The sequence below is a fragment of the Talpa europaea genome (assembly GCF_964194135.1).
Source record: "Talpa europaea genome assembly, chromosome: 3".
NCBI classification, from domain to species: Eukaryota; Metazoa; Chordata; class Mammalia; order Eulipotyphla; family Talpidae; genus Talpa; species Talpa europaea.
The window spans coordinates 5,415,298-5,429,842 of NC_140069.1; the positions used below are offsets into that span (position 1 = coordinate 5,415,298).

Sequence of the window (14,545 nt, forward strand, 5' to 3'; positions counted from 1 at the left end):
GGACACGCATGTCCATGACCGCTGCGCCATCGAGTCCAGTGTGTTTATACAGGAAGGCTTGTGTGGTTTCCTGCACGACCTCAGAGGAACCAGCCAACGTAGGAGGAATGCATGTAACACCGGGACCATGATTCCCCAGCAGGCAGGGCCACCTCGCATCACGGATGCCAGTGCCGCATCTCACAAAGCGTGTTCTGTTGTGACAAACGTGATCTGAACATCTGGGGAGCACTCGGGGGGGATTTCTAAGTGGGAAGCATTACACTTTACTAAATCATGTATTTATTCCTGATTGAAATAAGCCTAATAAATATTTAACTCTTAGAACGTGGAGAGAGCTGTCTGTTCATTCAGAAACTTCTGTTGGTTTGAAACTTGCCACTGCCAGGACAGGGGAGCAAGGAGGAAGCACCTGGTGAGCAGCTCAGCTTTGCCATGAGCTTCAGTCTGAAGACAACCAGATTTTAGGACTTTTGAGGGTGTCATGTTTAACTTGGAGGTGGACATGGGGAGTCAGGGAGAAAAGGACTTCTTAGCGATTGTGAGGACAGCAATTGGTCTCACCTACGCACTTTTGCCGATTGCTTGTCGTACCTGGGCTCTTCATTCCCCAGGGCCTTCTTTTAGGGATGCCGATAAGCACCAGACTCTGCTCTGGGCCTGGGGATGTACCAGTGAGAACCGGTGAAGTCCTCGATCACAGAGCCGATCACAAACGAACAAGAGGCCTTCCACGACAGTGAATCAGAGCAGGAAATGGCCGGCACTGCTGGGTGGGAGGGTGAAGGCCGCGGGAGTGTTTAGTCAGATGCTCCAGAGACCTCCCAGCGGAGGGTTTTGAGCTGACGCCCAAAAGAGAGCAGCAAACAGTCATGGGAAGATCTAGGAAGGACTCTGGAGGCAGCAAGGACAGCAGGCACAAAGCTGCAGGCCAAAGGATCTCAGGAAGACCGGGGAGGCCGGGAGTGAGAGGCTGTGGGAGGCAAGTCCTGCAGGGACCCGCCTGGCAGGAGAAGGAGCTTGGGGTCTCTTCCCAGAAATGGGAAGGTTCTAAGCAGAGGAGAGATAGTGCCCCATTCTATGTTTTAAAGACCACACTGGCTGTTGTACAGAGAATGAATTTTTAAAATCCCCACCCCCCCATTGTATTGTCTACTTGGCAGATACTTACAACAAAAGGATGCAGAATTTGAAAATAAAAGAGTGAAATTTTTTCCTGGAAAATGGTTGACTTTTGAGTCAAAATGGAATTTAAGGTGAAAATGAATAACTTCAGGGCAAAAAGAGATGTTACAAAAGGAATGCTATATTAAAAAGATGTCATGATTGAACTTATATTAATCTAACCATACAGTGCCAAGGTTTGTTAAGCAATTTCTAGAGAGACAGATGGATGAATCACTCATTTTATTTGGAGATTTTAATACATAACTTAGTCACTGATAGATGAAACCAAGGTAAGTAAATTGATAAGTAGACAGGGAGAAGACTTTGACAACACTATACAACTTTTCTGCCAGGAAATGGAGAATCCATTAGGTCACAAAGGAAGTCCTACTACATCCATGGAGTCAGCATTTTCCAATGCATGCTCTAGGATTATAACGCAATAAAACTGGAAATCAACTTGCAAAAGATGGAGAAATATTCTATATATCTAAAATAAAAAAAAATTCTTGAGCAAAGGAAATAATAAAAACACTTTTTAAATGACATGTTGCTATGTTGCAAATGTTTGTGACGTAACTGAGACGATAGCAAAAGGGGAATCTATTGCTTGAAATATAATGATCAGAAAACAAAGAATGAGAAGTAATGAGGCTGACTTTTACCTCCAGAAGTGAAACAAACATTAGTTTGTCTTGGAAACAAGGAGAAAACAAAATGAGAAGGGCAGACCCCAGTGAGACAGGGTATTTAAATTCTGGCACAGACAAGATTGAAAAAGCAAAACCTTGGTTAAATAACGAGATTAATATAATGGATAGAAGCATACACAGGCACGATCCCGGCAAAAATGGAGCAAAGCGAATCAAATGCAGGCCCTCTGCAGAGGCCACGTCAGAGGCTGCCTCTCCCCCTTCTGGCCCCTTCCTGCTGTCTGGCCAACCCAGCCAACCAGACTCAGCCATGCACAAGGTCCTATGATGGCAGAGAAACACATGGAAGAACCCAGCCCCTGAGATCATGGAACTGGACTTCTCACCTCGGGAAACACGAAGACAAAAAGACCTGATTAGCGACGCCACTTCAGTGGTGGGTCTCTGGTAGAGCAGCTGAGCATTTTGCTCCAACAGGTACAGAAATAAGCCTGTCATTACTTGCAGACAATGAAATGACTTCATAGAAAACCCAACGGAAATAACAAATCATTAAAGTGGTAAGAACACTCAGCCAAAGCTGGGCCAACTCTCCCCCTGTGCCAGCATGGGCCAGCTGAGAACAGTGGAGAACAAGGCAACAGGCACAAAGCAGCAGAGTCTGCCCAGCGTGGTCCCCACCTCACAATTCAACAAAATTGTGGAAAGTTCAAAATTCTAAAAGACCTAACGGAGACAAAAATACCATGTCCATGGGTATGGCGTTACCCTGATTCATGGCGGTAAAACTTAACGTCATAAAAACATAGACACTTTGCTGAAATAAATTAAAAAATTCCATGAAATGACATCAGAAATTATTTTTAAAAATCACAAGTTATCATCAAATACTTACAGACGCATTGAAGCCTATGGAGAGCCAGGTGGATTGATTAAGAGGCAGGCAGAGGAGAGGGTGTACACTATGATACATGTGCAGGACGAGGAGAAACTGGCTGTGGGCCCAAACCATCATCAACTCCCATGACTTTGATTCGACTCAGTGTGGCCCTAGGGCCTCTCTGCACCAGTGCTGTGCTTAATACATCACGGAGTACTAAGCCTTGGAGAGTACTAATAAGCATCGCAAAGCATGAAGTTTGGGGAAGTATGAAGCATTGGTAAGTACTGGGCATCGAAGTACTAAGTTATGGGAAGTACTGAGCATTGGGAAGTACTAAGTATTGGGGAGTGCTAAATGTTGGGAAACACTAAGCACTAGGAAGTACTAGGAGGTAAACCCATGTGCCCATGCACATGCCCAGCCATAGCAGAAGTGCAGTAAGGTAGGCTAGAAAAATAAAATCTCAAGTTCTTTGCTGCAGCTCAGAGAAGGAAAACAGGATTTGCTTTAGGTTGTAGCCCATATGCAGCCCCTTTGCTCTGTGTCCTTTTGCGGGTCACTACACCTCTCTGAGCCTTTGCTTCGTTATCTCTACATTGAGAATAAAACCCCCCACGCCAATCAGTGTGGAGGGACCTGCGAGCTAATATCTGGAAATGCTTAGACTGCAAACATGCTAAACAAATACACACAAGCTATTAATTATGACAAGAGTCTGCGTCGCCTGCAATTTCAATCATTCTGGCCCCAAGATTTGCAAAAAGACTTAAGATTTTATCTAAGAATATATCACCAGCTCACATTCTTCCCCCAAACATCTGTTAGTAAAGAACACGTTTGAGATCTGCTGATGTGTTGAAGTCTTTTGGTTCTCTCGATTACAAATAATTTCACAGGCAACCCAAGGACCGCTAGGAGCAGTTGTAAAGCTGCTCCTCAGTGACTGAAGCAGACGGAGGGTTATTTTTATGCACGTTACCATTTGTTAAAGCAGATTCATTTTTGAAATGCCCCAAAACACCTAAACTTTGCAGATTTTTCAAAAAGAAAACTGCCTTCTGGGCCTCCTGGAGCATCTTGTTGGTGTCCCTGGGCCGCAGGCATGTCTGCTTTCTAAGTGGCCCTGGAAAGCCCCTCAGGAAGCTCTTTATTAGGCCAGGAATGGAAAGATCTGTGTATTCAGACCCACTGAGCGGCAGATTGCAGAAAATCCAAATCAAAGGATGAGAGACAAAGGGAGGGGGGACCATGGGCTAGTCTGTGGGCCCTGGGACCCTTCCGGTCTCCTGCTCATCCACCACCCAGACACTCTCTGGGAGCACCCACTGGAAGACGGATGGGCTGGGTACAGGGGCTCCACAGAGAGCAAGGCTGACCGATCCTCCCCGATCCAGAGCTTCCAGTCTGTGAGAGCTGCCTTGGAGATGGGGACCGATATTTACTGGGGGGAAGCATGATGGTGCAGTGCAGAGAAGTACAAGCCATGCCAAGAGTGCCTGGTGCTGTGGTGCAGCTGGAAGGGCTTCCTGAGGGATGAGGAAGGCAGGCAGAGGAAGGCGGGAGAAAGGGCCCGCACAGCAGAAACTACCTGCGGAACTGAGCATGGGCCCGTCGATGTTACAAGGTTCCTAACTAAAGTGGAGAGGTCGGGGGGCAGGTGGCTCTGCTTCCTGACGGGTTGGGGGCCAGGCTGGCCTCGCACAGCTAGGTGCAAACTCTGACACTTCTCTTTGTATCAAGGGCTTGGATCCCAGGAAGACTGGACAAAACTGGGCTGTGATTACACGACCTTGTAGCTGCCAGCAGGTCCTCCGTGTGGGTCTCAGAGGTTCACCCTCTTCCCACAATATTCTCTCTGCCTCCAGGGTGCCCCTTTTAAATTCATCCTGCCCCCAGCTCTAACCAAAGTCTTCCTAAAGAGTAGTTCTAAGACAGTCTCCCAGCATCCTGAAAACCCTCGATGGCGCAACAACACGCCCAGAAGCATGTGCCACACTAGCTAAAGATGGAAACAACCCAAGCATCCTCCACAGGTGAACAGGTAAACAAAAGGTGGAAATTCATACAATGAATATTAGCCTTAAAAAAAATGAAATTCAGATATTTGCTAGAACTGAACAAACTTTGCATACATTATGCTAAGTGAAATAAGTCACACAAATCTTGTAGGATTTCACCGATACGAGGGACCTAGAATATATAAATTCATAGACACAGAAAGTAGAACAGAGTCCACCAGGGGCTGGGAAAGAGGAAATGGGAGTTATTTGCTAAGTGCAGAGTTTCTGTCTGGGGTAATGAAGAAATTCTGGAAATGATTAGTCGTGATGGTTGACAACACTGAATGGACTTAATGCCACTGAGATATATTTCAAAATGGTCAAAATGGTAAACCAAACCAAGCTACCAATCAAATACATAAAACTCTTGCACGGCTCCCAAGCACAAAGGCTAAACCCAGTTCAGTACATCCTGGCTCCCCTCTGCCTCCCGGCCTCCACAGCCATGAAAACCCTGTCCTCAGCCACATCACATGACGAGCAGGCCCTGGTGAGAGCCCCGGTTTCCCTGGGTGCCAGGCCTCCGCCTACAGATGTTTGTGCATTAGCCAGACACTGCCTCTCCTGAGAGTATTCACCCACACGCCCTCCGTCCCCAGCACTTGCTTGGGGCCTCTCAGCCACCCTACACCCTGTTAAATATCTGCCTTAAGTGTTTGTCTCCTGCTCCCCGGTAAATTACAAGCTTCTTGAGAACTAGGGCATGTATTACTCAGCAAGGCCAAGCCAGCATCTCATACAGCCTCTGGCACAAACTGGATGCTCAACAAAATTAGAAATTCATCAATGGCGCACCAGCTGGCCTTCCGGATTTACGCTGGGGTCAACCAGGTTATTTCTTCCATCATAATTATTGTCACGATGAACATCATTATACCAGCAGCATCATCACCAGCACCATGACCGTCACCAGCACCATCATCATCACCAGTGCCACTACTGGCCCAGCTGCTGGCCACTCCTCACAAGCTCTCATGCTCCTGGCCCTCCTCAGAGCTCAAGCAGGAGGAGGTGGATGGGTGAGAGGCATGTACCAACCGGTATTGTTCTAAGTAAAATGTCAGCAGAACTGACTCTCAGGGCAGCGAGAACATGGGCTATTGACAAAACCAGACGGCGTAAGGGGAGATGGTGACTCAAAGGCAGACAAGACCAGAGCAACTTGCCATTGCTAAGTTGCCCGCACCGGGAAGCTTTTCAGCCTACATCCACACCCCTTGGGTCTGTCCATCAACCAGAGGCCTCAGACCACGAGCTGCCGAGGAAGCACTTCCGGGAAACAGAACCACTTTGTAACCACCTGCAGCCCACAGCACTGCCCAGTCGGGGGCAGCATCCTGGACCATCACGTGTGGGATACCAGGTCACGACAAAGGACAAGAAACAACTGAACAATCAGGCCGGCTGGTCTCAAGAGGCCAGGGAGGGCCAGGGAGGGCCACCTCGCGCGGGCGGGCAAAGAGACGCAGGCGGGCGGGGCTGGCTCACCATCAGCACGGCCCTCCGGAAGAGTCTGGGGCTGGCGGCCCGGGTGCTGAGCAGGTGCATGCTGGCCACGTCGGCGCCACTGCGGTCTGCCGCCAGGGTCACACGCCGAGGGTCCCCACCGAGTACTCCGATGTGGGTCCGCACCCAGGTCAGAGCCGCCACTTGGTCCAGGAGACCCCAGTTGCCACTCACCTCGCCGGACCCTGCAGAAAGAGGAGACGTTTTGACTCTTGGTGATTTTGCAACTTGGAATTTACTTATTATAGTGTGGTCTATGCCAGGCAGCCGCTTGACCACGGGGGTCAGGGCTGTGGTCCCACAGCATAGGTCGGTGGGCGAGAGTGGGCTGCAGGGCCAGACCAGCCAGGTGATGGTGGCTTCAGCCTCGCACCAGGAGACCTGCCTCGGAGCTTCACCTGTGGGCCAGAGTGAGCCCGACGTCGTGAGGGCAGGTGTTAGCGCAGCTACTCAGACCAGGGGCAGTGCCGTTCGGTCACCGACAAGCAAGGCACGTGGCGGAGGAGACAAACTTCCTGCCCGTACACACGCCTCTCCTTCCCTGACCACAGCCGGCCCATGGGGCTCTGGATCCTGGTCCCATCCACTCATCTTTCCAGATCAATAGCTCTTAGCAGGTTCACATCTCCCTCCTTTGCTCAGAGAACTCAGTAAATATGCGTCAAAGGTCCGGCACAATGTTATTAATGAAATACTTTGGACACGCATAAAAGTGTAGCCAGAACAGGCTCTGGCACCTGGTGTCTTGGCATAATACACGCCACGCTCTGATTCCAGGGGGCCCTCCCTACTAGCCAGGCCACTCGCGCCCCTGGAAGCCAGGCTCCTTCCCCCCTGAGCCGAGACTCCCCCCTGCCCCACCCATGTCTCTGGCTTTGTTGTAGGCAACAGCAGTGATCCAGAGCTTCAGCCCCCATCCACACTCGGTGACTCTGGAGGCAGCGCCCTCCCCAGCCGGCCTCCCCTCTTCTCGCCATGACAATTCTCAGGTGTCTCAAATTCGCTCAGCCCATAGGAATAGGCTCTGTCTCCTGAGCATCACCTACCTATTCTGCCCCTGCAAGCCTTCCCTGACACCCCTGTGCTGCTGCACCCCACTCCCTCCCCAGGGGCCGCAGCTCCCCCACAACCTCCGCCATCCCCAAGCTCCCCACTGAGCTCCTGTATCCACACGTCCCTCAGTCCAGTGGACCCCCTGCACTGGACGTCTCATTTTAACCATCTCTGTCTCCCTCACACACACGCACATGCACACACACACTTGCACACACACCCCTGCATGTGTACTCACATTGTGGTATGTGTGGAAGGCACACATCACTGTTATTATGATCAAATGAGTGTACCCAAACACACCCATGCACCCCCACTTACACACTCACACATACACACACCGCCCCCTCCCACTGTCTTCAGCACAGGACCTCAGTTCTCTAGTGTGGCCGAGGCCTGGGGGACAGGCTCACCCCTCTCTCTGGTCACTGCTCCCTGTCTCCTCCTGTGTCTGGGCTTCAGCCTCCCAGGCTCCTACCAGTTGCTCCAAACGCACGAGCCCACCTCTCCCCCGCTCACAGCAGGCACGCGTGCTTCCCGCCGCCTACAGGCCGAGCCCTCTGGCCCAGCCACCCTTAGGTCTCAGCTCCGCATCAGCCCACAGGCCTCAGGGAAGCAAGATTCCCCTTCTGGGTCTGTGTCACCATCGATTTCCTGCCAGACTGCAGCCCCACTAAAGTCAGCGGTGCACAGTAGGTCCTTAGGAAACATTAGGTGCTTACAAGACCAGAGTGTTGATGAACAGGATTCAGTATCAAGCAAGAAATGATCACTAAGACCCCAAAATCCCAAATAGGAAGACAGAAACCCTGCACCCTGATTCCCAGAGCTCATAAGGACATCAGCTCAGGGTCTAAATGACACTTCCAGCTGGGGAGATTGTCAGAACTTCTGCAAATGCATTCCATGTTCTAGGAATGGTGAAGACGCCACCAGCAGGACCCCGACTGGGGATGTCCCTGTGTGAGTGGGCTACCTTTGTTCGGATGAATGCCCTTTGTCTCCAGGTCTAAGATATAGCCGGGAGCTAGGAGCCACCTGAGGACCCAGCCCTGTGCATCTGGGAAGCGATGGCCAGCCACAGTGTGCATTTCAGTGACAGTGAGTGGGGGATAGCCCCAACTCTCACGCCCCATAGATCAGCTTCCTACAAGCCAAGGGCTGATGGGGTGTTGAAGAGCCCCCCATCAGAGAAGACCCGATTGGGTCCCACCTCCTGCCAGGCACTGGCAGCTAAACGAGCACATGCCCTGGGATGGACTGTCCAGTCCAGCCCCCTCCTTCACTGGGGAGGAATCTAAGACTGAAGTGGAGTTTGTTTAGGGGCAAAAGCGAACAGGAGATAAAGTCAGAGATTAAATCCCAACGCACACTCAGAATTCTTGGTCCTAACAGTCAATCCACTTCAACAGACATTTGTTGAAACGTCTGTGATGTGTAAGGGGCTGTGATTCTCACTTCAAAGTTACAGTTTCCATCTCTGGAACTTTCCCTGCCGGAGAACCTCCTGCCTCCCCCAGCCCTCTGCTCCTGCCTGGCCTTGCCATCTTCCAGACGGGCCGGGCGGTCTGGATGTGGGAGAGACAGGAGGGCTGGGAAATACAGCCATGGCAACTCACTCGTGGTTAGTGGCAGGTACAAGCCCATCTGGCCCCACACAGGAGAGTGAGGAATCCCAGTTTCTAGACAGTCAAGGGGACATGCTGCCATACAGCTCACCCCGCTGCCGGCCACAGGGTTCAACATGCACTGGGAGCCCCGGCTCAGCTGTTCCCTAACCTCTTCCTTCATCTGTGAAGCAGTCACAGGACACTGGCCTCAGCAAGCTGCCTGGAGATTTCAACATGGTAATTTCAGTGAAATGTCTGGTAAGTCAGCAGTGAGGAGGAGGAGGTGTGTGTTCTGGAAGTTTCCTCTGCTTCCCCATTACAGTCCCTACCAGCCTTCCCAGTGGCACCTGCCTTCTCTATCAGATGACAGTGCTTGAAGTCACCATCCTCCGCCCCCTCAGGGCAAACAACGTATGGGGACTTGTTCTCTGCTGTCTGGAAATGCAGCCAGGGCTATGCAAAGCACCATGGGGAGTGCTCAGTGCACCTGCCTCCTTAGAGAAGGAGCAACTGACAACAGATCCGTGTCACTCGTGGGTCTGAAAAGAGGAAAGAAAGCCCAGGCAGAGTGTCCAGTGCTCAGCAGCTGACCATGGTCCTCTAAAGGAAAATCTAAGGGCCTCCCTGGTGGTGCATGGGGTTAAGACACAAGCTATTGGCGCGCAGACCTCTCCTGCCGCCCGCTGCTCCCCTCAGCAGTGTACTTCGGTCCTTCTGCCTGCTCTGCTCCCCGCTCTGGCTCTGGTGAATTCTCTCACCCTCCCGCGCTTCTGACTGTACCCAGTGCTTGTATAAACAAAACAAACAAACAAGCAGACAAATAAATAAATGGAACATGCCTCTATAAAAAAAAAAAAAAAAAAGACACAAGCTATGAAGCCTCTGCAGCCATTGCACCACGTGTTCGATCCCAGACCAGAGAGCTACCCACATGGCGCGCAGACCTCTCCTGCCTCGCCCGCTGCTCCCCTCAGCAGTGTATTTCAATCTGCCTGTTCTGTTCCCCACTCTGTCTGGTGAATCCCCGCACCCCCCACATCTCTGGCCTGTACCCCAGTTCGTGTATGCATAATAAATAAATATTTTTAAAAAAAGAGTCTGTGACTCTTTTAATAAAGGAAAATCTAAAATATGACCATCACCCACGGAGGCACCTCGTGGCATTTGGCTCTAACTTTTTGCTCGATTCCCTTTGTTGCACAGGCCTAGGAGCATCTTCCGGGCCTTAAGGCCTCATGTGGGTGATCTGGCCAGACCTCCTTCCCCAGCACTCCTAGGTCTCCATGCCTGTGGGATGCCCACCCCGCTCACAATCACCCATTTTCTGCATCCACCTTCCACCCACCCCACTCACAGCTCAGGCAGTCGGTGCTTATGTGGAAAACAGAGGGGCCCAGAACCTGTCCCTGGTGACTCAAAAGCCCATCACGGCCCTACAGCCTCTTCACACAAGCACCTCCCCTGAGCCTTGGAAGTTGGAGAAACTTCCTGCTTCATGGAGAAGAAAACTGAGCCTCAGGAAAGGAAGGATCAAGGCAGCGTGCCTGGCCTGCCCGCCTGCCCGCCCACCACCGGCAGGGGTGGAGGTGGTGGAGGGCAAGGGGTGCAGGGATCGGTCTAGGCCTCAGCTCTGTGATGAATTGGGGACATGTGGTGGTCACAGTGAGGCCAGAGTTGGGGAGGCATCATGGACACGGCCCTCCCTCGAGTCAGATGGCCTCCCGTGCTCCAAGCACCAACGGGCCTATGGAGGTCTCTAGGCCTGGCAGCCCCGGAGAGTCCCGGCTCTGCTCTTACCCGAGCAGGGGACCATGACCAAGTGAGACCCAGCCTCCTGGGGCATGCACACCTGCGCACACACACAGTACTCACGCACACACCACATCAACATCATACATCACACACACCACACACACACAGCACCGGACAAAACACATAATGTCCCAGCACCAGCTTCACACACACAGTAAGTTCCACAAATGGCAACTCTCCCTTTGCCTGCTGTGGGTCTCATGGCCATGGGACACCCCGAGTTCTCAGCTGGATTAGAGGGGGACCGAAGCCTGAGGGGTGGGGCCCTGGACACACACAAAGGGGTGCCTCAGCCCAAGGGGCAGCCGTCCCACCAATGCCCAGACTTACCAGAACTCAGGAAGCCGAAGACGCCCACCCGGTAGCTGGCGGTGACCACGATGAGGTTGCCCACAGCGGCCAGGAAGGCGCCATCGAGGGCCAGCGGCCTCCCGCCCGCCCTGGCCTGGGCGGCGTTGTAGAAGAACACCAGCACTGACGCGTTGGGGGCCTGCGGGGATCGGAGAATGTGTCACCCCCAGAGTGGACCCCAGACATGTCATCCTTGTTCACTTCTCAGGCACGGAAGCAGAGGCTGAGAGTGTCAGATGTGCCTGGGGCACGGATGTGGGGGGTCAGAGTGGCCACAGGAGACCCAGGAAGACCTTGTGAGGCTCTCAGCCGTTCAGACCTTCCTGAAAGCAAGAACTGGCTGGGTAGGCGCCGGGACCAGAGCACTGGCCGCCAAGGAGATGAGAGATGATGTCGGCAGCTGTGGGAAGGGCAGAGTCCAAGGCACCGCACAAGGATGCTAGAACTCACCACGTTCTGCGGGACAAACACGTTGAGATACAAGCAATCCTCACTGACTCCCGGGGACGCGGGCACCTGGGCGCCCGGCTGCCAGCAGCTGGCCCTGCAAAGATGGTTGGCTTTCAGGGAAACAAGCAAAGGATCACGGTGCATCTCCCCTCCCCACCCTCTGCCAGCATGACAGCACAAGGCCCGGTCCTCAAGCTGGGTCCCCCAGCTCTGCGGCAATTAGGGGGTTAGGGAAAAGGCAGACTGATGTGGCAGGTGAATGCAAAGAACAGCAGGTGCCTGTCCCTGCGTCTGGCCTGGGCAGGATCACACAGATCAATGTTAAGGTGCAGAAACAAAGATGTCGGACAGGACAGCGCTTGGGACATCAGTCCTTCATGGCTCCAGGCGTGCAGACCTATCGCTGGACGAGGCGAGGCACCTGCTCTCTCCATCAGCACTGAGCCTGAGTGTGCCAGTGTGCCGTTCTCCAGGCACCCGCTGAGACCATGATGGTAACCTCCCCAGAAGGGCCTTTCCTCACCCCCAAGTCTCATCCACACTGGACTTTGAACCAGGCTCTCCAGCTACTCTGCGCCCATATCCCATGCAGTCCAACCCCTCAAGTATCCAGCAGGCACACCCCAACTTGGAAAAGCACCCTCGCTGGTGTGTCCACTGCATTCACTTCCCCAGCCTGGAGATGTCCCCACAGCTTTCTGCATTCCTAATGCCTGCCAGCCTGCCCCCCTTTAAGCCTCATCATCCCTTGCCTCGAGTATTCCAGAGCCTCCTAACTCATCACTCTTTTTGGCCATGGTTCTGAGCCACAGACACTGGACAGAAGAGCAAATGCAGGTGGGAGGAGTGGAGAATGTTCATCAGTGTTCTGAATGTGCTTAAACTAGAAGAATCGCAAAACCCTTCCCAGCATGGCAACTGTTTAAAATGGTGTCTGCCCACCTGGGAAGGAATGGGTGAAATTGATGATGATGAGTCAAGTTGATGAGGGAAGAAAGTAAGATATGCGTGCTTCCTCCCCTTATTTTTGAAAATTTCTTTTAACCTTATCCCTCTGAGGGAACAAATGCCCTTGGGAAGATCTTTTTCACTAGCTTTGGTGCTTTTCCTTCTCCGCTATACTTTTGGCCCCACTGAGCCCAGACATGGATGGAGATGATCCTGCTGCAAGTGACCAGCCCTCCCCGGGCGGCGTGGTCCACAGTAACCTCCCCTGCAGACTCCTCCACAGCCTTCGTCAGACAGTGGTGCCAAGAAATGTTCCTGCCTGAGAGCCAGAGCGTCCATGCTCCGGGGCCCCTGAGTCATTGCATGGAGCAGAGCACATTGCTCCTTCGTCACATGGAATCCCAGGGGAAATGTAATGTTGAGTAACTGATGCTGGGGGTGATCTCTTAGAGCACCTATGGCCACCTTCCCCAGGACACCCCTCACCCCATGGTACCGCGGTTATACCAGGTCTCACTTTGAGGGATTAGATGGGCATCTCTGGATATTCACCCAATGACACTCCAAATAGCCCTTACCGTGGTTGGGTGGCATCCCAGGGTCCTGTCCAGTTCAAGGGTTCCGGGGGCCGGAAGCGCCTCTCTGCCAGGGGTGGGGCTGCGTAGGGAACACCCAGGAACTGGTCCACTTGCCTCCACAAAGTCCCCACCTGGATGGCCTGGGACATGCCCAGCAGCTGTCCATGGGTGGCAATGGTCACAGAAGGTGCAGACGTGCCAGAGCCGAACAGAGGGGTGTCTGTGGAAGGGCATTGGGTTGGAGAAGAGAGGAGAGAGGGGGGTGCTCAATTCACAGGGATTCAGAATATGCTTGAGGAAACAAAACAATGTTTTCTGAACTTGAAAAATGTTAGTGACGCATTCAGTTTCAGCAAGTCAAGTTAGCGTTCCATGTGAAAAACAAGAATAAGAGGAAGACTGTCGATCTCTTCTGGGCAATGAACATGCTCAGCACCCATCCCGTCCCCAGCGTTCAACCTCACCAGTTCTTCCCCTGGAGACTAACCCAGGCCAGGGGCCCAGGAGAAGTCACTGGACTTAATCCTCCCAGGGAGGCCTAGAGTAGAGCCCGGGCCTCAAACACAGACGTTAATTTTGAGGGGAAGTGAAGGATTATTCACGAGAAGAGAAATGAGTAAAGGACCTAATTTCTTCACTCACTTCAAGTCAGAATTTTCCACCAAACAAGTTTGCTCACCCTGCTCCCCCCACCATTTTTTTTTTTTTTATTTAGAATTGCAGAATTGCAGGTAAACAAGGGTCCTGTATTCGCCTTTCACTGGGGAGGAAATAGAATTCAGGGCCCAGGAGGGTGGGAAGCCACCTGCAGCTCAAGGTGATTCACTGCCACACCTCTGAACCCCAACTATGACCACCCCCTTTCACACAGGTCAGGTTAGGTCCCACTCTGGCCTCTGCTGCCCTAAGTGACTGTGAGGCCCTGCCCCTTGTGCAGACCCAAACCCAAACCTGGCCCCTACAGCTAGGGTGCCCCAGCCAGCCCCCAGCCCCAGCCCCTCCTTATCGTGCTAATGACCATTTCTTGCCCCCTGAAGCCCCATCTTATCTCCTCTACCACGGGGGCCTCCTTTATTCCAGGGACAGTAACTCTGGTCGGGCTCTGGCTCAGGGCCAAGTCCACTTTCAAAGGACATGAGAGGAGCCCACAGCAAGCACTGATGAAGCGGATCCCTCTCTCTCTCCCTGCCCGCTCCAGGGCCATTGCTTCACTCCTCTGCAAACTGAACGGCAGCTTCTTCAGGGCTGTGCATCCCTCAAAAACAATGCAAGGGCCAGCTGGAGTTGATTTTGTCCCCCGGGGAACATGTGACAACATCTGAAAACACTGTTGCTTGTCACAAAGGTGGGAGAGAGGCTGCTGGTGTCTCGTGGGGTGCAGGCTGGGGTGGCTGCTACAGATTTGCGATAGATAGGATGGGCCCCCCAGGAAGAGTTATTGGACCCAATAGACAGTGGTGCCAGGGTTGTGCCC

General features: G+C 52.6%; 1 protein-coding gene across 1 annotated transcript in view; it reads right to left on the reverse strand.

Annotated features, from left to right (window-relative positions):
• The window catches only part of TG (thyroglobulin), a gene marked incomplete at its 5' end in the record, with an annotated part of 169,129 nt that overhangs the window by 70,961 nt on the left and 83,623 nt on the right, over positions 1-14,545 (reverse strand). Inside the window, 4 exons of the mRNA XM_084229744.1 lie at positions 6,252-6,454; positions 11,075-11,234; positions 11,546-11,639; positions 13,072-13,291. Coding sequence (XP_084085870.1) covers positions 6,252-6,454; positions 11,075-11,234; positions 11,546-11,639; positions 13,072-13,291 — 677 coding nt within the window. The remainder of the gene's footprint in view (positions 1-6,251; positions 6,455-11,074; positions 11,235-11,545; positions 11,640-13,071; positions 13,292-14,545) is intronic.